Consider the following 25459-nt stretch of genomic DNA (forward strand, 5'->3'; position numbering starts at 1 on the left):
CCCCTTTCTTGGGATGCAGGTTTCCGATAGCTTCTGCAGCTTTGACTTGAAGTAATCCCAGGCCTCCTCTGCCTTTAGATCCATAAATTCTTCAGTCCAATCCACTTCCATAACTAATTTCCTTAATTTTCGAAAGTCAGCCCTTTTGAAATCAAAAACCCTAGTCACAGCATCCAATGAAGTGAGCTGTAGCTCACGAAAGCTTATGCTCAAATAAATTGGTTAGTCTCTAAGGTGCCACAAGTACTCCTTTTCTTTTTGCGAATACAGACTAACACGGCTGTTACTCTGAAACCAGATTTATTTTTGTTTATCCTTCCATTCAGTTTGAACTGAATTAGCTCATGATCACTTGAACCAAGGTTGTCCCCTACAACCATTTCTTCTATGAGGTCCTCACTACTCACCAAAACCAAATCTAAAATGGCATCCCCTCTTGTCGGTTCAGGAACTACTTGATGAAGGAATCCATCAGCTATCGCATCTAGGAAAATCTGAGCCCTATTATTATTACTAGCACTTGTCCTCCCAGTCTATATCTGGGAAGTTAAAGTCTCCCATGATCAAGCAGTTTCCATTAGCATTTACTTCATTAAAAACATTAAAGAGGGCTCTATCCATATCAAAATTAGTGAGCTATTAGCTATAGCTATTAGCTATCTTCCAGTCATTTGGTACAGAAGCTGATTTAAGTGATGGGTTACAGACAACATTTAGTAGTTCTGCAATTTCACATTTGAGTTCCTTCAGAACTCTTGGGTGAATAACATCTGGTCATGGTGACTTATTACTGTTTAGTTTATCAATTTGTTCCAAAACTTCCTCTAATGACACCTCAATCTGGGACAGTTTCTCAGATTTGTCACCTAAAAAGAATGGCTTAGGTTTCGGAATCTCCCTCACATCCTCAGCTGTGAAGACTGATGCAAAGAATTCATTTAATTTCTCTGCAATGGCCTTTAGCATCTTGATCGTCCAGTGGCCCCCAGTGGTTGTTTAGCAGGCTTCCTGCTTCTGAGGTAGTTAAAAACAATTTTGCTACTACTTTTTGAGTCTTTGGGTGGCTGTTCCTCAAATTCTTTTTTGGCCTTTCTAATTATATTTTTATGTTTCATTTGCCAGAGTTTATGCTCCTTTCTGTTCTCCACACTAGGATTTAACTTCCACTTTTTAAAGGATGCCTTTTTGCCTTTCACTGATTCCTTTACTTTGTTGTTTAGGCACAGCGGCACTTTTTTGGTTCTCTATGTTTTTTAATTTGGGGTATACATCTAAGTTGAGCCTGTATTATGATGTCTTTAAAAAGTTTCCATGCACCTTGCAGAGATTTCACTTTTGGCACTGTACTTTTTAATTTCTGTTTAACTAAGTTTCTCAATTTTGTGTTGTCCCCCTTTCTGAAATTAATTGCTACAGTGTTGGGCTGCTGTGGTGTTTTCCCTGCCACAAGGGATGTTACATTTAATTATATTATGGTCATTATTACTAAGCGGTTCAGATATATTCACCTATTGGACCAGATCCTGCACTCCAGTTAGGACTAAATCAAGAATTGCCTCTCTTCTTGTGGGTTCCAGGACTAACTGCTCCAAGAAGCAGTCATTTAAGGTCGCAAGAAACTTTATCTCTGCATCCCATTCTGAGGTGACATGTACCCAGTCAATAGGGGGATAGTTGAAATCCCCCATTATTATTATTGAGTTTTTTATTTTTATAGCCTCTCTAATCTCCCTGAGCATTTCACAGTCACTACCACCATTCTGGTCAGGTGGTCAGTAATAGATCTCTACTGCTTATTATTAGAGCATGGAATTACTATCCATAGAGATTCTATGGTACAGTTTGGTTCATTTAAGATTTTTACGTCATTTGATTCTACGCTTTCTTTCACATATAGTGCCACTCCCCCACAAGCACGACCTGTTCTGTCCTTCTGATATATTTTATACCCTGGTATTACTATGTTCCATTGACTATCCTCATTCCACCAAGTTTTTGTGATGCCTATTATATTAATATCCACAGGCACTCTAGTTCACCCATCTTATTATTTAGACTTCTAGCATTTGTATATAAGCACTTTAAAAACTTGTCACTTTTTAGCTGTCTGCCATTACATGATGTAATTGAATGGGACTCCTTTTCATTTGACTGTTTCTCATCAGATCCTACCAGTATTTTATCATCTTCCATCCTCTCCTCCTTATTAGGACACAGAGAATCTCCATTAATAGATGCTCCACTAAGGGATGTATCTGTCCAAACCACATGGTCCTCCACACCTCTCGGCTTTCCCCCAGCCCTTAGTTTAAAAACTGCTTTACGACCTTTTTAATTTTAAGTGCCAGCAATCTGGTTCCATTTTGGTTTAGGTGGAGCCCATCCTTCCTGTATAGACTCCCCCTTTCCCAAAAGTTTCCCCAGTTCCTAATAAATCTAAACCCCTCCTCCCTACACCATTGCCTCATCCACGCATTGAGACCCTGAAGTTCTGCCTGTCTAACTGACCCTGCACGTGGAACTGGAAGCATTTCAGAGAATTCTACCATGGAGGTCCTGGACATCAATCTCTTACCTAGAAGCCTAAATTTGGCCTGCAGGACCTCTCTCCTATCCTTCCCTATGTCACTGGTTCCTACATGTACCATGACCACCGGTTCCTCCCCAGAACTACACATAAGTCTATCTAGATGTCTCAAGAGATCCGTAACCTTTGCACCAGGTAGGCAAGTCACCATGCGTTCTCCTGGTCATTGCAAACTCAGTTATCTATGTTTGTAATGATCAAATAGCCCATTACTAATACCTGTCTCTTCCTAATAACTGGAATTCCCTCTCCCAGAGTGCAAGAGGATACCACGACATCATCTGGAAGGAGGGTCCCAACTATGTGATCGTTTCCCTCTGCTCCTGTTGGATGTTCTCCTTCCCTGAGCCTTTCATCTTCCTTAACAGTGCAGGGGCTGTCTGACCAGAGGTGGGACAAATCTACAGTGTCCCAGAAAGCCTCATCAGCATAGCTCTCTGCCTCCCTTAGCTCCTCCAGTTCTGCCACCCTGGCCTCCAAAGCCCATACACGGTCTCTGAGGGCCAGGAGCTCCTTGCACCGAATGCACACATACACCACCTGCTCATAGCGCAGGTAATCATACATGCTGCACTGGGTGCAATAAACTGGATAGCCCCCACTCTGTTGCTGGACTTCTGTCTGCATTCTCTTTTTACTCCTGCAGCTTATTCCTTTGTTGATGTTTTGTTTTTATCAGAGGGTGTTTTTGGCTTTAAGTGTCAAGAATGTTAAATGTACCTAGCCCCCCTTCACACTTCCCCTCTAAACACGCACACTACAGACAACACTTACCCCAAGGGTCACGTAATCATTCCTCCTTCACTGGAGAACTCCCTTGCAAAACTCCTGTGTTATCCGCTCCTATTCACTAGCTCCTCTGGTCGCTTAGGAGTGGGCTTTTTAAAGCCCTGGTCTTCCTGAGTAGTCCCACCCCCTGGCTAAGGGTTGATGGGTGCTAAAGGGCTTAGGGATCAAAACCTCGTTAAGAAGCTCTCAGCCTTGCCTAGCAGGCCCCTAGGCTTGGCACACGGTCCCCCAAACAAACAGACCACACGGTATATTTCAATCAAACAGCAAGCACATCACAAACAGCAATAATGACACTGTGTCATGGCATATCTTGCAGATAATAGATGACTTCAGGGAAGTTGTAAGTGTACAGAAGAATGTCTAAGTGATCTTCTTGGAGATCCTTCCTGTCCCACAAATAAAGGAAGACAGAAGGCAGAAATTCTGGAATATCTGACTAGTAAGTGGTGTAGGGCATAGGGTTTTGGTTTTGTGGAGCACTGGTCCACTTTCTAAAGGGAGAGGGAGCTGTATAATTTGGATGACCTCAGTAAGAGGAGGGATCAATTTCCTTGGGCTAGAGTAGTTAGGAGCGGGTTAAACTAATAGCAAAAGTGGAGGGTAAAAAGAGAAGATATGAGAACTCAGCAAAAAATCAAGATATTGAGAACAAAATTAATCAAGGAGTCAAAGGACATGAAGAGAAGAAATTCTTGAAGGGTTAGAGCCTGGCAGCCTTTGGCAAGGCAGCCTGCTTACTCAGAGCCTACACCACATACATAGAGAACAACAAACAGTCAACCAAACTATGCTCAGACAGGCCAAACACACCACTCACCAAGTCCCATTACCACCCAACACAGAGTCTGCAGCTAGTCCCTCCAAAACTCTCCTTTTAGCTGCCTCTATTTGCCTGCAGGCTATTTTGCCTCTCCTTCACTTGTGTCATGAACACAGAGCATACTGAGCATTTTGATGGAGAATGACCTCTTCCCAAACACAGAAGATATCTAGTATGAGTATCGCCTGCCAGGAACCTGATGGACAGGAAACCTATTTCTTAAAGCACAGCTTCTTAGTCTTCATTTCTGTCATCCTGGTACTAACAGAATTTATCTAGAACTATTCAGAACTACTTAAATTTTAAACTAACTATGACTGAATTAACTAGAGTAAAACTAATCTAACTAGGCACTTGAAGTACAGATCCAGGACAATCCCAGAGCAGTTCCTAATCCATCAGATGGTCATGGCTGGAAGGAATTGAGGTGAGGAACTGAGGAACATCTTTTATACCCTCAACCTCACAATCACTGAGGGGAGGAGCAAGGAAGGCACTTGACGGCTCTAGTGGGCACTGTTAGCTAAGATTCCATCACCCAGGCTGCACCAGTTGGAGCATCCCATGACTGGGAATATGCAGAGGATACTTGAAGAAGAATTACATTATACAAAGAAAACCCTGATATTCACATATAGCGGAGACCCCTTCCTCCTGCAATTTACACCGTGAAAGTGTAAACTTTCACACAGAGACTGGAAATAGCAACTGTTCCAGCCATCTCTTCCCTTACAGATCCCACTCCACCCCATCCATCACTTTGAGAAAACACGGCACTTTTAAACACCTTCTCTTCAGCAACTTAGAAAACTTCCAGAGTTCCAGTCTAAGTGGAATTCTGGGAGGGTATCAAACAGAAATCTTCTCAGACTCCTGAGAATCTACTGCAGCAAGGAAGCCTGAGAAAGAGGAATTCTCTGGTGTGCAGCTTCTCCCTCCATCTGCCCCTGCCAGGAGCAAAGAAAATGGGCCATGTACCTGCATGATCCGCACATTATCAGCTCGGTGGATCTCACTTTCCTTCACCACCTTCTTCTTCAGCGTTGCCAGATTTCTCTCAAGATGCTCTCTCTGCCGGGTGTACTCCTGCTGCAGATCTGTGTCAACCCCCACAATCTCCACCTGACGAGAGACAATACACAGGCTCAGAAGATGTGACACCAGAGATGCGCTCATCTACCATGGAGAGGAAAGACCCTTAACTCACCATGTCTGCCTGCTGCACGTATTTGCCGTAGAGTTCCCGGATCCCCTCCTTCAGTTTTTTGGGCTCCTGGATGAAGCCCACACAATTATGAAGATCCGTTTTAAACCGCTTCACAAGAGCTTCCATGTCTCGCTCCTGCAAGAATTATACATGAACAACCACTCAGGGAACACTGTCATGCATGAGGACCTCCTGGAAGCTCTAGCTGAATTGTTGAGAATCCTCATGTGTTCTTATTTTTTGTTTTTAAGAATGTGCCATCTGGACATCTCCCAGTTGGAGAGAGAACCTTCTTGGCCTTTGAGTGCTGTCACACTTAAGACAGTAACAAACCTTGCCAATAACTAACACTTCTCACCCCATGGGAATTGCATTGTTACTTGTACTGCACTAGTACTTGGAGGCCCCATTCAGGTTAAGGATCCTATTATCTTGGACACTGCACAAACACTAGGGTGACCAGACAGCAAATGTGAAAAATCGGGATGGGGTGGGGGTAATAGGAGCCTATATAAGAAAAAGCCCCCAAAATCGGGACTGTCCCTATAAAATTGGGACATCTGGTCACCCTAACAAACACATAGGCAGATGTAGTTCCTGCCCAAAGAGCTTACAATCTTACTAGAAACAAGATGCAACAAGTAAATGTAACAGGTGACAGGACAGAAAAACAGGTGCCGATGGTAGCTATGTTCTTAACTTGATGGCTTCATATCAACACCCTCTCCTCATTCTCTCTGGCGCAAAGTTTCTTATTTGCTCACTCTATACACGGATGGGTAGGATCTCCTGGAGGACTAACATGAAGGGGAAAGGAGTCCAGGAGAGCCGGCTGTATTTCAAGGAATCCCTGTTGAGGTTACAGGGACAAACCATCCCGATGTGTCGAAAGAATAGTAAATATGGCAGGCGACCAGCTTGGCTTAACCATGAAATCCTAGCGGATCTTAAACATAAAAAAAGAAGCTTACAAGAAGTGGAAGGTTGGACATATGACCAGGGAAGAGTATAAAAATATTGCTCGGGCATGTAGGAATGAAATCAGGAGGGCCAAATCGCACCTGGAGCTGCAGCTAGGAAGAGATGTCAAGAGTAACAAGAAGGGTTTCTTCAGGTATGTTGGCAACAAGAAGAAAGCCAAGGAAAGTGTGGGCCCCTTAATGAATGAGGGAGGGAACCTAGTGACAGGGGATGTGGAAAAAGCTAATGTACTCAATGCTTTTTTTGCCTCTGTCTTCACGAACAAGGTCAGCTCCCAGACTGCTGCACTGGGCATCACAACATGGGGAATAGATGGCCAGCCCTCTGTGGAGAAAGAGGTGGTTAGGGACTATTTAGAAAAGCTGGACGTGAACAAGTCCATGGGGCCGGACGAGTTGCATCCGAGAGTGCTAAAGGAATTGGCAGCTGTGATTGCAGAGCTATTGGCCATTGTCTTTGAAAACTCGTGGCGAGCGGGGGAAGTCCCGATGACTGGAGAGAGGCTGGTGTGGTGCCAATCTTTGAAAAGGGGAAGGAGGAGGATCCTGGGAGCTGCAGGCCAGTCAGCCTCACCTCAGTCCCCGGAGGGACCATGGAATCATAGAATCATAGAATATCAGGGTTGGAAGGGACCTCAGGAGGTCATCTAGTCCAACCCCCCCGCTCAAAAGCAGGACCCATCCCCAAAGAATCCTCAAAGATTCAATCCTGAAGCACTTACATGAGAGGAAAGTGATCAGGAACAGTCAGCATGGATTCACCAAGGGAAGGTCATGCCTGACTAATCTAATCGCCTTCTATGATGAGACTACTGGTTCTGTGGATGAAGGAAAGGCGGTGGATGTATTGTTTCTTGACTTTGGCGGGGCTTTTGACATGGTCTCCCACAGTGTTCTTGTCAGCAGGTTGAAGAAGTATGGGCTGGATGAGTGCACTGTAGGGTGGGTAGAGTGTTGGCTAGATTGTCGGGTTTGGCGGGTGGCGATCAGTGGCTCCATGTCTGGTTGGCAGCCGGTGTCGAGTGGAGTGCCCCGGGGGTCGGTCCTGGGGCCGGTTTTGTTCAATATCTTCATAAATGATCTGGAGGATGGTGTGGATTGCACTCTCAGCAGGTTTGCAGATGATACTGGACTGGGGGGAGTGGTAGATGCGCTGGAGGGCGGGGCTGGGATGCAGAGGGACCTAGACGGATTGGAGGATTGGGCCGGAAGAAGTCTGATGGGGTTCAATAGGGATAGGTGCAGGGTCCTGTACTTGGAACAGAAGAACCCAATGCGCAGCTGCAGACTGGGGACCGAGTGGCTAGGCAGCAGTTCTGCGGAGGGGGACCTGGGGGTGGCAGTGGACGAGAGGCTGGATGTGGGTCAGCAGTGTGCCCTTGTTGCCAAGAGGGCCGGTGGCATTTTGAGATGTGTGGGTGGGGGCGTGGCGAGCGGATCGAGGGGCGTGGTCGTCCCCCTCTATTCGACATTGGTCGGGCCTTGTCTGGAGTGCTGTGTCCGGTTTTGGGCCCCTCACTGCAGGAGGGATGTCGGTGGACTGGAGAGAGTCCAGTGAAGGGCAACAGAGATGATTGGGGGTCTGGAGCACATGGCTTGTGGGGGGAGGCTGGGGGAACTGGGATTGTTTGGTCTGCGGAGGAGAGGAATGGGGGGGGATTTGGTGGGTGCTTTCGGCTACCTGGGAGGTGGTTCCGGAGGGGATGGTTCTGGACTGTTCTCAGTGGTGGAGGAGGACAGGACAAGGAGTGGTGGTCCCGGGTTGCAGTGGGGGAGGTTTAGGTTGGATATTGGGAAAAACTTTTTCACTGGGAGGTGAAACACTGGAGTGCGTTGCCTGGGGAGGTGGTGGAATCTCCTTCCTTGGAGGTTTTTGGGGTCAGGCTTGACGGGGCCCTGGCTGGGATGATTTGGTTGGGATTGGTCCTGCTTTGGGCAGGGGGTTGGACTGGATGGCCTCCTGGGGTCCCTTCCAACCCTGATATTCTATGATTCTATGATACCCTGCCTGCTTCCCCAATCCTATCCTTGGCTACTAAATTCCTTCATGCCCACTTTCAAACCTCTTGCTTCTTCCTCTCTGACCTTTCATACACCTCTGACATGGTTCCTTCCACTATAAGTATGCTTTGATATCCATCCACAACTCCTTCCCCGTACCTTTCCTGACTAATTACTGCATGTCATTGCAGAGGTCCAGCCCAGATGGTACTCTTGGGAGGGAATAGGTTGCTGAGGCCATATATTCCCAAACTCTCTGCCTTGGGTGTGGCAGAGAGGTTCGTTTAGCCCTCTCCCCAACTACTCTATGAATCCTAAGTGAATACACAGATCTTGCAGCATATCCAGAAGGACAATGCACACAGGCTCTGTTAGACCAAATGGCTGGAGCTTCGGTACTATCTACCTCTCTGTAATATCCAACTCTCCCACAAGCCTTCATACTTGGAATGCTTGTGTCTCTGATCCCTCCTGCCAGAGCCTCTCTTCCCCTTCACTTCTGCACAGTACCCAAGAAGGGAAACTCTGACCCCAAAGCCATGCATCTATACTATCCATGTTCCTGACAGCTTGCATTTTGAATGACTTGAGATCTCTGCCATCAAGGTTGTGCCCCATACCTTCTGCTGCTCCTTGTGCATCTCACGGTCAGTGGCCTTTAGCTTCTGTCGTAGCTCTGTGATGTTCAGTTCCAGCTGCATGTTCTGCTGGTGGAAACGTTCCAGTTCTCCCTCCATCTGCAAGGAAGCAAAAGAAGGGGATTGGGACTGTGAAAGAGACATGAGTGAAGGAAAAACACAGATTACAAAACCGAAGGGATCTAATACACAGGCCACAGAACTTCCCCAAAATAATTCCTACAACATATCTTTTATACAAACATCCAATCTTGATTTTAAAATCGTCAGTGGTGGATAATCTATCATGACTCTTGGCAAATTGTTCCAATGGTTAATTACCCTCACTGTCAAAAATGTAAGCCTTATTTCCAGTCTGAATTTGTCTAGCTTCAACTTCCAGCCATTGGACTGTGTTAGACCAGAGATGGGCAAACTACGGCTTGCGGGCCACATCCAGCCTGCGGGACCGTCCTGCCCGGCCCTTGAGCTCCTGGCCAGGGAGGCTAGCACCCGGCCCCTCCCCTGCTGTCCCCTCTCCCCCGCAGTCTCACCTCACCGTGCCACCAGCGCTCTGGATGGTGTGGTTGCGCGCTCCTGCCGAGCAGAGAGGCAGTGTGTCTAGCTCCGGCCAGGGGGTGCGGCTGCCAGACACGCTGCTTTGAGTGGCATGGTAAGGGGGCCGGGGGTTGGATAAGGGGCGAGGGGTCCTGGGGGGCAGTCAGGGGACAGGGAGCGATTGGATGGGGCAGAGGTTCTGCAGGGAGGATGGAGAATAGGGAACAGTGGGGGGTTGGATAGGCATGGGGTCCCGGGGGGGGCCTGTCAGGGGGCGGGGTGTGTGGATAGGGGGCAGAAGACTGGGAGCAGTGGGGATTGGATAAGGGGTGGGACGCTGGGGGGCAGTTAGGGGCGGGGGAACCTGGGAGGGGGTGGTTAGGATGGGTCGGGAGTTCTGAGGAGGGCAGTCAGGGGGCAGGAAGTGGGAGGGGGTGGATAGGGGGTGGGGGCCAGGCTGTTTGGGGAGGCACAGCCTTCTCTACCTGGCCCTCCATACAGTTTTGCAACCCCGATGTGGCCCTCGGGCCAAAAAGTTTGCCCACCCCTGTATTAGACCTTTCTCTGCTAGATTGACGAGCCCATTAGTAAATATTTGTTGCCCCATGGAGATACTTTTAGACTGTAATCAACTCAGCCTTTAACCTTCTCTTTGTTAAGTTAAATAGACTGAGCACTAGAAGGCAGGTTTTCTCATCCTTTAATCATTCTGGTAGCTCTTCTCTGAACCTTCTCCAATTTAGCAACATCCTTCTTTAGCAACGGCAGGCACCAGCACTGGACACGGTATGACAGCAGTAGTTGTAGCAGTGCCAAATATAGAGGTAGAACAACCTCTCTACTGTTATTCACGATTCCCCTGTTCATGCATCCCAGGATCACATTCACTCTTTTGGCCACAGCCTCATACTGGGAGCTCACGTTCATCTGATTATCCACCATGATCTCCAAATCTTTTTTTTAATCCATTAATTTAACATGTGCCATGTTAATTTTATATTGTTCTAGTTTTTTAAATGAAATTAACATGTCACACATTACCCAGACAGTTAGATAGTTAGCTATCCTCATGTTTAAATAAAATGAAGAAAATAATTTTCTTCCCAAATAATCTAATTTTTTCCCTCTTTGTCACTGGGGGTAGAATGTAAATATCCTGTTCTTGATCACTGCAGCTATTACCACAGAATTAGTGGGAGAAGGGAGGTGGAAACAAGAAAAACATTATCAGATCCTGTACGAGGAGTTAACTGTTTTTTTAACAATTGGTGGACAGGAAGTCAGAGTATATACCACACTGATTTTGCTGGCTGTCAGCGACCCTCCAGAAAGGGCAGAGAAACCTTGTAGAGGTATTTCCAAGGATTTAAAAGACAGGATGAGACATTTCCACCAGTAAAACAGGGTAATTTTAAAGTAGAAACCCTTCTGCTAACTAACTCAGAAAGTGAGGAAGCTGAGCCTACTCCCACATTTTCATCTGGAGAGTTCCTGGTCCTGATGCAAAATCTTGATTTCTAGAGGTGTATCACCTTCCTCTGCTTCATCATATAAGATGTTTTGGATCAGTACAAGGGACTTATTGCTTGGTATCAGATCCGAGTGTCCCAGATCTACAGAAACATCATTGCCTCAATGCAGAACCCAGGTCGTACCTCTTGAAGGAGCTCGATATGGAAATCCTGGAGTTGGACAGTATGGCCAAGGCATCAGTGGAGGCCCTTGCCACTCCTGCCAACTTGCCCAGTCTGGTATAATATCATAGTTAGAAGAATGCATGAATTTATGATAGTCTGATTAAAAAAATACCCCTCAAGATTGAGCCTCTGGAAAAACAGTTTTCAGAGTAGCAGCCATGTTAGTCTGTATTCGCAAAAAGAAAAGGAGTACTTGTGGCACCTTAGAGACTAACCAATTTATTTGAGCATAAGCTTTCGTGAGATACAGCTCACTTCATCGGATGCATTCAGTGGAAAATACAGTGAGGAGATTTATATACACACAGAACATGAAAAAATGGGTGTTATCATACACACTGTAATGAGAGTGATCATTTAAGATGAGCTATTACCAACAGGAGAGCGTGGGGGGAGGGGGGGAGAAAACCTTTTATAGTGATAATCAAGGTGGGCCATTTCCAGCAGTTAACAAGAACGTCTGAGGAACAGTGGGGGGGGAGGGGGGGAATAAACATGGGGAAATAGTTTTACTTTGTGTAATGACTCATCCACTCCCAGTCTCTATTCAAGCCTAAGTTAATTGTATCCAGTTTGCAAATTAATTCCAATTCAGCAATCTCTCGTTGGAGTCTGTTTTTGAAGTCTTTTTGTTGTAATATTGTGACTTTTAGGTCTGTAATCGAGTGACCAGAGAGATTGAAGTATTCTCTAACTGGTTTATGAATGTTATAATTCTTGACATCCGATTTGTGTCCATTTATTCTTTTACGTAGAGACTGTCCAGTTTGGCCAATGTACATGGCAGAGGGGCATTGCTGGTACATGATGGCATATATCACATTGGTAGATGTGCAGGTGAACGAGCCTCTGATAGTGTGGCTGATGTGATTAGGCCCTATGATGGTGTCCCCTGAATAGATACAGTTGGCAACGGGCTTTGTTGCAAGGATAGGTTCCTGGGTTAGTGGTTCTGTTGTGTGCTGTGTGGTTGCTGGTGAGTATTTGCTTCAGGTTGGGAGGCTGTCTGTAGGCAAGGACTGGCCAGTCTCCCAAGATTTGTGGGAGTGATGGGTCATCCTTCAGGATAGGTTGTAGATCCTTGATGATGCGTTGGAGAGGTTTTAGTTGGGGGCTGAAGGTGACAGACATTTCACATTTGGGGACAATGTATACCTTCAAATCAGCGGCGCTGCTATGGGTACCCGCATGGCCTCACAGTATGCCAACATTTTTATGGCTGACTTAGAACAATGCTTCCTCAGCTCTCGTCCCCTAATGCCCCTACTCTACTTCCGCTATATTGATGACATCTTCATCATCTGGACCCATGGAAAAGAAGCCCTTGAGGAATTCCACCACGATTTCAACAATTTCCATCACACCATCAACCTCAGCCTGGACTAGTCCACACAAGAGATCCACTTCCTAGACACTACACTGCTAATAAGCAATGGTCACATAAACACCACCCTATACCGGAAACCTACTGACCGCTATTCCTACCTACATGCCTCCAGCTTTCACCCAGACCACACCACACGATCCATCGCCTACAGCCAAGCTCTACGATACAACCACATTTGCTCCAACCCCTCAGACAGAGACAAACACCTACAAGATCTCTATCAAGCATTCTTACAACTACAATACCCACCTGCAGAAGTGAAGAAACAGACTGACAGAGCCAGAAGAGTACCCAGAAGTCACGTACTACAGGACAGGCCCAACAAAGAAAATAACAGAACGCCACTAGCCATCACCTTCAGCCCCCAACTAAAACCTCTCCAACGCATCATCAAGGATCTACAACCTATCCTGAAGGACGACCCATCACTCTCACAAATCTTGGGAGACTGGCCAGTCCTTGCCTACAGACAGCCCCCCAACCTGAAGCAAATACTCACCAGCAACCACATACCACACAACAGAACCACTAACCCAGGAACCTATCCTTGCAACAAAGCCTGTTGCCAATTGTGCCCACATATCTATTCAGGGGACACCATCACAGGGCCTAATAACATCAGCCACGCTATCAGAGGCTCGTTCACCTGCACATCCACCAATGTGATCTATGCCATCATGTGCCAGCAATGCCCCTCTGCCATGTACATTGGTCAAACTGGACAGTCTCTACGTAAAAGAATAAATGGACACAAATCAGATGTCAAGAATTATAACATTCATAAACCAATCGGAGAACACTTCAATCTCTCTGGTCACTCGATTACAGACCTAAAAGTCACAATGTCTCACACATACACACACACTTTGTCTCTCTCTCTCTCTCTCTCTCTCTCTGTCACACACACACACTGTCTTTCACACCAATCTCCCAGCACATACTTGTGGTGGTGGTGTTGTTACTACTTGATACTTCCTGCAATGCACGCACACTCTGTAATTGTATTCTTTCAAAGTGCTGTTGTTTGAGTTTTTTGACTGGTCCATGCCATTTATAATTTCTATTTCTCTCTTACGCTTAAATTTAATTCTTTGAGTAGTGAGTACTAAAATGCCTAACCTGTCGTGGCTGAAGTAATTATCCCTATGGTAAATTTTTAAATATATATATCTAGTTTTTTTGTTTCTGTTGGTGGCACACATCTGCACATTACCACGATAATTTGGTGCACATAACAAAATTCATTCCACATATGGATGGGAAAAATTAGAGGGAACATTGCTAGGTACCACTGAATTTTGGGGAGAAGGGAAAGAAATTATGATGACTGGTGTGTGTTGCCTTCCTGGTTCTTGTTCCTGTTTTGTTGCCCGGTTCCTTCTCCGTGAACTTGGTGTTCCTGTCCCTGTTTCTTTTGCAGTGGGGAAAGCTACTCAGGGTCTATTGCTACATATCTCTTGTTCCGACTGTTATATCTTTGTTCAGGCTGTTGCTGACATAACCAGGGCCAAATCGCACCTGGAGCTGCAGCTAGCCAGAGATGTCAAGAGTAACAAGAAGGGTTTCTTCAGGTATGTTGGCAACAAGAAGAAAGCCAAGGAATGTGTGGGCCCCTTACTGAATGAGGGAGGCAACCTAGTGACAGAGGATGTGGAAAAAGCTAATGTACTCAATGCTTTTTTTGCCTCTGTTTTCACTAACAAGGTCAGCTCCCAGACTGCTGCGCTGGGCATCACAAAATGGGGAAGAGATGGCCAGCCCTCTGTGGAGATAGAGGTGGTTAGGGACTATTTAGAAAAGCTGGACGTGCACAAGTCCATGGGGCCGGACGAGTTGCATCCGAGAGTGCTGAAGGAATTGGCGGCTGTGATTGCAGAGCTATTGGCCATTATCTTTGAAAACTCATGGCGAACCGGGGAAGTCCCGGATGACTGGAAAAAGGCTAATGTAGTGCCAATCTTTAAAAAAGGGAAGAAGGAGGATCCTGGGAACTACAGGCCAGTCAGCCTCACCTCAGTCCCTGGAAAAATCATGGAGCAGGTCCTCAAAGAATCAATCCTGATGCACTTGCATGAGAGGAAAGTGATCAGGAACAGCCAGCATGGATTCACCAAGGGAAGGTCATGCCTGACTAATCTAATCGCCTTTTTTGATGAGATTACTGGTTCTGTGGATGAAGGGAAAGCAGTGGATGTATTGTTTCTTGACTTTAGCAAAGCTTTTGACACGGTCTGCCACAGTATTCTTGTCAGCAAGTTAAGGAAGTATGGGCTGGATGAATGCACTATAAGGTGGGTAGAAAGCTGGCTAGATTGTCGGGCTCAACGGGTAGTGATCAATGGCTCCATGTCTAGTTGGCAGCCGGTGTCAAGTGGAGTACCCCAAGGGTCGGTCCTGGGGCCGGTTTTGTTCAATATCTTCATAAATGATCTGGAGGATGGTGTGGATTGCACTCTCAGCAAATTTGCGGATGATACGAAACTGGGAGGAGTGGTAGATACGCTGGAGGGGAGGGATAGGATACAGAAGGACCTAGACAAATTGGAGGATTGGGCCAAAAGAAATCTGATGAGGTTCAATAAGGATAAGTGCAGGGTCCTGCACTTAGGACGGAAGAACCCAATGCACAGCTACAGACTAGGGACCGAATGGCTAGGCAGCAGTTCTGCGGAAAAGGACCTAGGGGTGACAGTGGACGAGAAGCTGGATATGAGTCAGCAGTGTGCCCTTGTTGCCAAGAAGGCCAATGGCATTTTGGGATGTATAAGTAGGGGCATAGCGAGCAGATCGAGGGACGTGATCGTTCCCCTCTATTCGACATTGGTGAGGCCTCATCTGGAGTACTGTGTCCAGTTTTGGACCCCACACTTCAAGAAGGATGTGGATAAATTGGAGAGAGTCCAGCGAAGGGCAACAAAAATGATTAGGGGACTGGAACACATGAGTTATGAGGAGAGGCTGAGGGAGCTGGGATTGTTTAGCCTGCAGAAGAGAAGAATGAGGGGGGATTTGATAGCTGCTTTCAACTACCTGAAAGGGGGTTCCAAAGAGGATGACTCTAGACTGTTCTCAATGGTAGCAGATGACAGAACGAGGAGTAATGGTCTCAAGTTGCAGTGGGGGAGGTTTAGGTTGGATATTAGGGGAAACTTTTTCACTAAGAGGGTGGTGAAACACTGGAATGCGTTACCTAGGGAGGTGGTAGAATCTCCTTCCTTAGAGGTTTTTAAGGTCAGGCTTGACAAAGCCCTGGCTGGGATGATTTAACTGGGAATTGGTCCTGCTTCGAGCAGGGGGTTGGACTAGATGACCTTCTGGGGTCCCTTCCAGCCCTGATATTCTATGATTCTATGATTCTAACCAGTTCATGGTTATTACATGTTTTGACTGACAATCTATTTGTGTTTCTTACTTCATTTTTTCATCAGGGGATTGCTTTTCTGGGGTGCATCAGAATGTAACCGTCATCTAAGAGAACTCTATCACCTCTGTTGCTGTTGTGGATCTCTACCTGAGTGGTATCCCCAATTTATTTTCTTATCGGATCTGGGCTCAGATCTGCATTGAGAGGAAGAGAGTGATCCAACTGTTCTTCCAAAAAGAAAAGGAGTACTTGTGGCACCTTAGAGACTAACCAATTTATTTGAGCATAAGCTTTCATAAGCTACAGCTCACTTCATCGGAAGCATTCAGTGGAAAATACAGTGAGGAGATTTATATACACACAGAACATGAAAAAATGGGTGTTATCATACACACTGTAAGGAGAGTGTAGCAGATGACAGAACGAGGAGTAATGGTCTCAAGTTGCAGTGGGGGAGGTTTAGATTGGATATTAGGAAAAACTTTTTCACTAAGAGGGTGGTGAAACACTGGAATGCGTTACCTAGGGAGGTGGTAGAATCTCCTTCCTTAGAGGTTTTTAAGGTCAGGCTTGACAAAGCCCTGGCTGGGATGATTTAACTGGGAATTGGTCCTGCTTTGAGCAGGGGGTTGGACTAGATGACCTTCTGGGGTCCCTTCCAACCCTGATATTCTATGATTCTATGATTCTATGAGAGTGATCATTTAAGATGAGCTATTACCAGCAGGAGAGCGGGGGGGAAGAAAACCTTTTGTAGTGATAATCAAGGTGGGCCGTTTCCAGCAGTTAACAAGAACGTCTGAGGAACAGTTGGGGGGCGGGGGGGAATAAACATGGGGAAATAGTTTTACTTTGTGTAATGACGCATCCACTCCCAGTCTTTATTCAAGCCTAAGTTAATTGTATCCAGTTTGCAAATTCATTCCAATTCAGCAGTCACTCGTTGGAGTCTGTTTTTGAAGGCTTTTTGATGTACTAAAATAGGGCATAGGAAGCCCACCTATGTATTGAGAGAGGCCAAAGAATGAACATAAACCATTATGATCAGTGGGTAGGGTAGTGAAGCAACAACTTGCAGCTGTTCAGGTGTCAGTTTCACACCATCATCTGACAGAGAATGTCCTAGAAACGCTACAGCATCTTAACTACACTTGGCTGCATTCAACTTTATGTCAGCTTGTTGGAGTTGGGTTAGTACCTGATCCAGAAAAGAATCATGTTCAGGAAAGGTCTTAGTAAAGATGAGAATGTGATCCAAATAGCAATATGCACCCTGGATATTATCAAAGAGCTGAGAGACAACTCTCTGAAATACCTCCAGAGCAGAGACTAAGCCAGAAGGAAGTCACTGCTAGCAGTACCTCCCAAATGATGTGCTGAAAGTCAATAGTAGCTGCAAACTCTCTGTCACAAGTATTTGCCAATAACTTGATTGGTAGTCCAACAGACAGAAAATTCAAGATCCACTTACCAAGCAAATCTCTTTGAAGATTGGCAGTTGAAACTGCTCACATTTGACATATTTATTAAGTGCCTGTGACACAGTGTACCCGGTACACTGCTGGAGGCCCTACAATCCTACTACATCCAGCCCCAGAAAGGAGTAGCAGAAATGGGTCCTCTAGGCCTGCCTAGAGATGCCTTGTGGAAGCAGCCAATCAGAATGGAAGCAGCCAATGAGCAGGCTCAGCTAAGAGGAGCAGCAGGGCTGTTCTTGGCTGGGACCAGAAGGGCGAGGAACGGTGCTCCTCTCTGGCCAAAGGAGCTTTACAGGCTGCATTTACTGGACCTGGGAGAGAGGACCTGAGAACTTTAGCCCTAAGGTAATGGGAAAAGGTAAAGGGTCCAGGTGGGAAGAGGCCCAGGGAATGCAGCAGCAATTAAAGGAAGCCATACATGGTTGCTGTTTATAGGGTCTCTGGATTGGAATTCAGAATAGTGGGTGGGCCCAGGTTCTCCCAACAGCCACTTGCAAAGTGGCCTAAGCCCTGAGAAGGGTACAAAGCTCTTTCAGAAGCCCAAGAATAGGCTGGATTTAAAGGGCCCGGAGATGGGGCTGAAGACTCTGGTGAGGGCAGACAGTTTAGTGAACTCTTTGCTACCGTGGAAGGGGTATATTTGTGACTCTGTGACTTGAATGGAAGGCTGAGCCATTGAAGATCCACCTAGTGAGGCTGGCAACCTACAGGGAATACCAGGAACAGAAAAAGACTGCAGTACCGCAACAGCCACTAGAGGGCACTTAGGAGGTGAGTGCCGCCTACCACAGTGCCCTAAAATCTGTGCGCAGTTGAATACTGGCATCCTACTTATACAAGATCACTGTGGATGAGCTCCAGTCTGTAGACCCTTCCGTCTCCACCATTATCTTTCATGTGCTGCAGTTCTGCTCAGATCTTGTCCACAAGTGCAAGGAGGTAAACAACGTGCAAGTGGTATACAATGTGCAGGTGGTGCAAAGGGCTTGGCATTCAAAGGTAACGCAGAGAGAACACACACTGTCTCCGTTAAATAATTTCTGGTGTCTCTGAACAATACTTTGGGCATTCCCTTCTATTCTAGCCAACATAGCCACACCTGAGGTGTCCTGTGCAAATTCATGTATAATACCAAGCTGTAAGCACAGATCATACAACAATAATGTGACAGCATTAACAACTGAGCCTTTAACAATGTAAAACTATGACGTCCAGGCTATGACTTTGTAAAGCACAGAGGATACAGCTTCACCCACTGTCTGCAAGGCATACAAATTCCAAGCTTTTATCACCACTGTACTCAGACAATGTCCAAACTGGGAACTAACTCAGAGGGGAGAACGTTAAGTTCAGCACCCATATCCACCATGCACTTGAGTGGTGTACCGTTAATTTCCACAATACAGGATACCAGCTCCAGCACTTTGCCACATGAGAAGACTGTAGTAAAGGAAATATTAGAGTCTCTGGTAACAATAGTCTCATGTGGTTCTACATTCACAGTATGCACTTCAGGCCTCCTATCTCTGTGAACCACTGTACCATGTCACCATAACTTAAAGAGGCCTTCCTTCCCACAAGCCTGGAACACAGTAGTTCTAACTGGGCAGGTAGGGAAACTGGCAAAGTGACCTATACTACCACAGCAGAAACAGTGAGGAACTGACAACTTTAGCTGCTGAGGCCTTGGAGAGAGAGAGTAGGTAGCATTGTATGACTATGGGTGATGGAAGTAGGAGGAGCAGCTGATGGTTTAAATGTAGACACAAAGGTTGCAACAGGCTGAATCATAGAACCCTTTTCAGCTCTAGCCCTCTCAAATGCCTCACTCTTAGCAACCGTGACATTAAAAATTAGCATTCTAACATCTTCTGCCAGTAGCCATTTGCCCAAGCAGTCACTGACTACATCAAATCACAGAAATATTCCTGAACCTGATCATAGAATCATAGAATCATAGAAGATGAGGGTTGGAAGAGACCTCAGGAGATCATCTAGTCCAACCCCCTGCTCAAAGCAGGACCAACACCAACTAAATCATCACAGCCAGGGCTTTGTCAAGCCAGGCCTTAAAAACCTCTAAGGATGGAGATTCCACCACCTCCTTAGGTAACCCATTCCAGTGCCTCATCACCCTCCTGGTGAAAGTGTTTCCTAATATCCAACCTAGACCTCCCCCACTGCAATTTGAGACCATTGCTCCTTGTTCTGTCATCTGCCACCACTGAGAACAGCCAAGCTCCATCCTCTTTGGAACCCCCCCTTCAGGTAACTGAAAGCTGCTATCAAATCCCCCCTCACTCCTCTTCTGCAGACTAAACCACCCCAGTTCCCTCAGCCTCTCCTCGTAAGTCATGTGCTCCAGTCCCCTAATCATTTTCGTTGCCCTCCACTGGACTCTCTCCAATTTGTCCACATCCCTTCTGTAGTGGGGGGACCAAAACTGGACACAGTACTCCAGATGTAGCCTCACCAGTGCCAAATAGAGGGGAATAATCACTTCCCTCGATCTGCTGGCAATGCTCCTACTAATGCAGCCCAATATGCCATTGGCCTTCTTGGCAACAAGGGCACACAGATGACTCATGTCCAGCTTCTCGTCCACTGTCACCCCTAGGTCCTTTTCTGCAAAACTGCCGCTTAGTTGGTCCCCTTCCTATAGCGGTGCATGGGATTCTTCCATCCTAAGTGCAGGACTCTTCACTTGTCCTTGTTGAACCTCATCAGATTTCTTTTAGCCCAATCCTCCAATTTGTCTACCTCACTCTGGACCAACATTCCCTCTAATTTTTGACAGGCCGTGTGTGCAAAAAATTTCTTCTGTGCAAATTATTGTGCGCACAGTGTTTCGCCGTGTGCACGGGGTTTAGGATCTGTGTGCACACGCACAGCTTAGAGGGAACAGTGCACTGGACCCTATCCCTACTCTCCAGCGTATCTACCGCTCCCCCTAGATTGTTGATCTGTGAACTTGCTGAGGGTTCAATTAATCCCATCATCCAGATTCATTAATAAAGATGTTGAACAAAACCAGCCCCAGGACCGACCCCTGAGGCACTCTGCTTGATACCAGCTGCCAACTAGACCGAGCCGTTGATCACTACCCATTGAGCCCGACAATCTAGCCAGCTTTCTATCCACCTTATAGTCCATTCATCCAATCCATACTACTTTAACTTGCTGACAAGAATATTGTGGGAGACCGTATCAAAAGCTTTTCTAAAGTCAAGATATATCACATCCACCGCTCTCCCCATATCCACAAAGCCAGTTATTTAATCATAGAAGGCAATCAGGTTGGTCAGGGATGACTTGCCCTTGGTGAATCCATGTTGACTGTTCCTGATCACCTTCCTCTCATCATGATGTCCTCAAATTCCTGGGTCAACTGCCACAAATGACATGCAAACTCACACAAGGTTTTGTTGGGTGGCTGGTGAGCTTCAAAAAACGTTTTCCTCTTTAACAGAACAGAATTGCCAGTGCCAAAATACTCGTGACACTGAACAGTTACATAAAAGGAGAACCTGGGCTTTGAGAATCCATCATAAATATCAGTGCCATTATGGCGTAAGCAGTTCTGCAACAAGGGTAACCTAGCAACCTCACAGTCAGCACAAGCTGCATATAGTTCAAAAAATTCCTAATAACGTATCAATTCAACAGGCTGCATGGGTTTCAGAATAGATATAGGTTTCAGAGTAGCAGCCGTGTTAGTCTGTATCCGCAAAAAGAAAAGGAATACTTGTGGCACCTTAGAGACTAACCAATTTATTTGAGCATAAGCTTTCGTGAGCTACAGCTCACTTCATCGGTCAGTAGGTTTCCGGTATAGGGTGGTGTTTATGTGACCATCGCTTATTAGCATTGTAATGTAGCACAGCTTATGCTCAAATAAATTGTTAGTCTCTGAGGTGCCACAAAGTACTCCTTTTCTTTTTGAGAATAGATATACTCATCACCATAATGTTACACTCTGATACATCCCAGAGCAGTAATCCCAAAAGCAAAAACAAACAAACTAAGCAAGACACACAGGTAGGTTGTCAATCAAAACATGTAATAACCATAAACTGATTAGGTCAGCAACAATCTCAACAAAACATAACAGTTCAAATAGCAGATATGTAGTAGCAGGTCCTAAGGAGCTTTTCCCTGCAAAAGAAAAAGGAACAGGAACACTGAGTTCAGGGATCAAGAACCAGGAAACAAAACAGAAACAGGAATCAGGAAGACAACACACACACCAGGTTGTCAAGGTGACCCTATAGGTGTCCTGGGAGATGGAGGTAACATAATCAAAGACTCATGTGGTGAGGAAACAGCTTTGTGTCACTTGTGAGAAGGAGAGCTTTGTGACAAATCCTTATCCAAACATCTTTCTTCTTGTCTCAGCGAAGAACCTAGAAGATCCAAGTAACACAGTTACACATGTACCTGTGTGGTAACCACATAAGATGGTGCTGATGGAATACCTGGATCTGCTAATTTCTTAGGAACTAAGCAAAGAAGATAATTTGATGATACTGTCTGTTTTAGATCTCACCTCTGTGGTGCATCGAGGATCCACATACTTACAATCTGGAGGATCCCCAGAATGAGAAACAATGCCACACACCAAAAGATGTTTAGTCTTGGCCTTTTTTCTCAAAACTGAAGGTCCCAGTTCTGCAGAGGCCTCAGGTATAGACTGTCTTTTGTCCAAGACTGTTTCAATTACTGTCTGTACCCTTATTAGAAATGGGTCCAAGGGTTTTGTTACCAAATGCTCAATCTTTTCAAATCTGGAGCTTGGTGCCAAAGTTGATGCTTTGTAAGTAGAAGGTTTCCTGATACCAGAAGGTCCTGAAGTCTATTCAGGCCTCTTATCTCTTTTATCTGGAGCATTAAGAACCTCAGATCCACAGGTTTTAACTGATAAGGCTTCTTCCAGAAAGAGGGCCTCAAGTCTGTTCTGCCTCTCCTTTCTAGCTTGCAGTGTGAAAATCCTGCAGACAGTGCAATGAGAAGGGGGTGCCCTTCTCCTAAGCACCATGCATAGGTGTCTGATGCCTGGAAAACTGCAGGACATGACAAATATCTTTTAAATCTGTATTTCTTGTTCTTCAAATCTGCCATTGCTAACAGTAATACTAATAGTTGTTAATACTTTAAGTGTTAGTAACTATATAATTATTAAAAGAGTAAAGATCTTGACACTGAAGAAGGCTCACATGAATCCATGGTCAGTGGTTGGAACTGAGGCAGCAACTGCTGCCATGCCTGTTTGTATAGCCCCACCCTCAGAATGTGCTTGAACGCTGAGAGTAGGGGTGGGGATGTGTGAGTACTCTAACAGGCATAATTAATAGAAGACTACACCATTCAACAACATCAATGGGCACATATCCCAAGAGTGGCCACTCCAAGAAAAAGGTAGTCTATACCATGGTGGCACTCTCCACTCCAACCAATAATCCACGTGCAGATATGGTTCACTGTAATACAAAGAGTTCTCAGGGACTGTTTGAGAGCCCAAAAGTTTCATCCCAGATGAAGGCTGGAACCAAGTGGTCCGTGATACAATTCCAACTGTTGTTCTAATCTAGGATCTGAAACAGAAATTATGGGTGATAATAAAGGTTCCAGAACTGAAGACAAATATCTAGCTGGGGAACTGGATGGTATCTTAGGACAAGACAGGTAAGTTAACAACTGACTTTCTTCTACTCATCTTCTCATTTCCATAGGGCACATCTCTGTTCAAGGAGAGCTCTCTTTCCAGAGTCAGTAATATTGGAGCCGAATGTATGGGAGACATTGGATCTGAATAATGAATCTGAGAGTGCACTATAACAGAATTGCTTCTCCTTGGGCTGCCACCCTAACGTGGTGGAGAAGCTTGTATGTGCTAAAGGTCCCAAGAACAATGCCATCGGGAGCCTTGTACTCCTGGTAGGGTCACCCAATAACTGAACTCCAGTAGGCAGATGATTGTGCTGTAGTTGCACACTCAAAGGAGGATCTAAATAGCCCTTAACTGCTTCTCTGAAGCTTACAAAAGCCTAGGGCTAACCCTGAACATTGGCAAAACAAAAGTTCTCCACCAGCCGGCTCCCAGTCAATCATCAGACTCGGCAAGGAAGTTCTACATTGACAGAGAAGAACTGGAAGAACTGGAAAAATAACACTTTGCCTACCTTCACAGCCATCTCTCACAGGGGGCAAACACAGACATCGAGATTCAGCAAGCCTTGCCTTTGGCAGACTGTCTCGACAGGAGTTCAATAATCACAACATCAGAACACACACTAGACTTTCAGTTTATAAAGTGATGGTAATCCCAACTCTCCTCTATGGCTGCAAGACTTGGGTGACCTACAGAAAACATCTGAAAAACCTAGAATGCCAGCACCAGCACTTTCTCCGGAAGATCTTCAACAAGAAGTGGGAGGATCACCGCACTAACTTCAGTGTCCTCACGGAGGCCAACACCTTCAGTATTGAGGCCCTGATTATCTAGCATCAGCTGAGATGGAGCGGGCACTGTGTGCACGTGCCTGATGCATGCCTACCAAAACAATTACTGTACCAACTTACCAAAGGAGAAAGGAAAAGGGGAGGCCAAAAGAAATGCTTTAAAGACACCCTTAAGACAAACATCAAGAGATGTGACATTGATAGCATGCACTCGGAGACAGTAGCCCAGAACAGGGCTAACTGGCAAAGACTTGTCAGAGAAGGGATGATCACTTTTGAGGAAAATTGCCTTGCCCTGGTCGCAGAAAAATGACAGAAAAGAAAGGACAGATGACTGTTATGCAGCAATCATGGCCCAACCCTGTCTTCCAACATCACCTGCAATGTTTGCCAGTGAATTTGCGGCGTAAGGATTGGACTCCTCCAGTCACCAAAGGACACGCACAAAAAAACAACCTGTGGAAGAGATCATCCTCGACCCTGAGGGATCACAGACAATGATAACAGAACGGCCAGAGCTGTAGTGGCTCTCTCCTTGTTTCCTCAACTAATGGGTCCAGTACATGAGGATCTGGTATAATGAACAAGTCTGCTGCTGAAAGAGGATGTCTGGAGTCTTTACTGCATGCTTGTCTGCTTGGTTCCAATATAATGGGATCTGGAGAGATCGGCAGTTGTGGGGCAGCTCTGCTAACAAAGGGTCTATCCCCTGAACACTTTTTAGTCTTAGCTCCCTGAGATAAATGTTTTGGGTCCTTTTTCTGTTTCTTTGAAGTTGTGTCCAGCAAACTAGATTGCACCAATGCAAATACCTTGTATTATTTAGTTCCCAACTTTGAGGCATTTGATGCTGGAGCAGGTCTAAGATTTTTTCTGGAGCCACCTGTCTTTTCAGCACTGACAGGTTTTATTGCAAGGGCTTCCTGAAGCAGAATGGCCTTCAGTTTGTTCTGCTTCTCCTTTCTCGTCCTTCTTGTAAAAGCAATATATCTAGAACACCTAGAGAGTGTCACTCTCCAAGACAAGTCAGGCACCAAGTGTGTCAATCTGATGACAGATATGGCACTGGGCTTGAGGCATGCTGATTGAACCCTGATCTCTTTGCTTTTAGATCCACCGTCTCTCTTGGTTCTGAAGATAATTTAAAAGTAATCTAACATCAAAAACTTTAATAATAAAACCAAAAACCTACACTAAAATATCTAAAGTAAAGTGATTTAAACTATTATGTAACCACTAAGCACACTACATAAAAGGGGCCTGGGGTTCTTCCTGGAGCTGTTCCTGATCTGTCGCAACTGGTGGTGGGAAGGAATGAGGTGGTTGCAGTGCCATGCCATTCATTGTAGCTAAACCCCTAGAATGTTCAGGAACAGATGGGGGAGCGGTGCATGAGAGCACCAACCAGCATTATGAATTAAATTCCACCATCTGAACTGCAAGAATCTGCTGCATCCCAAGCATGGAAATATGAGGAAGCCATTTGAAGAACTATATAGGCCTAAGGTCTCC

At 45.7% G+C, this 25459-nt stretch overlaps 1 protein-coding gene across 7 annotated transcripts in view; it reads right to left on the reverse strand.

Moving 5' to 3' along the window:
- The window catches only part of CFAP57 (cilia and flagella associated protein 57), a 154078-nt gene that overhangs the window by 33271 nt on the left and 95348 nt on the right, over positions 1 to 25459 (reverse strand). For all 7 annotated transcript variants that reach the window (XM_078854151.1, XM_078854149.1, XM_073358043.1 and 4 more), the window contains 3 exons: positions 9008 to 9124; positions 5407 to 5541; positions 5178 to 5321 (listed from right to left, as the gene is read on the reverse strand). In XM_078854151.1, coding sequence (XP_078710277.1) covers positions 5178 to 5321; positions 5407 to 5541; positions 9008 to 9124 — 396 coding nt within the window. The remainder of the gene's footprint in view (positions 1 to 5177; positions 5322 to 5406; positions 5542 to 9007; positions 9125 to 25459) is intronic.

This window comes from Lepidochelys kempii, chromosome 8, assembly GCF_965140285.1.
Source record: "Lepidochelys kempii isolate rLepKem1 chromosome 8, rLepKem1.hap1, whole genome shotgun sequence".
NCBI classification, from domain to species: domain Eukaryota; kingdom Metazoa; phylum Chordata; order Testudines; family Cheloniidae; genus Lepidochelys; species Lepidochelys kempii.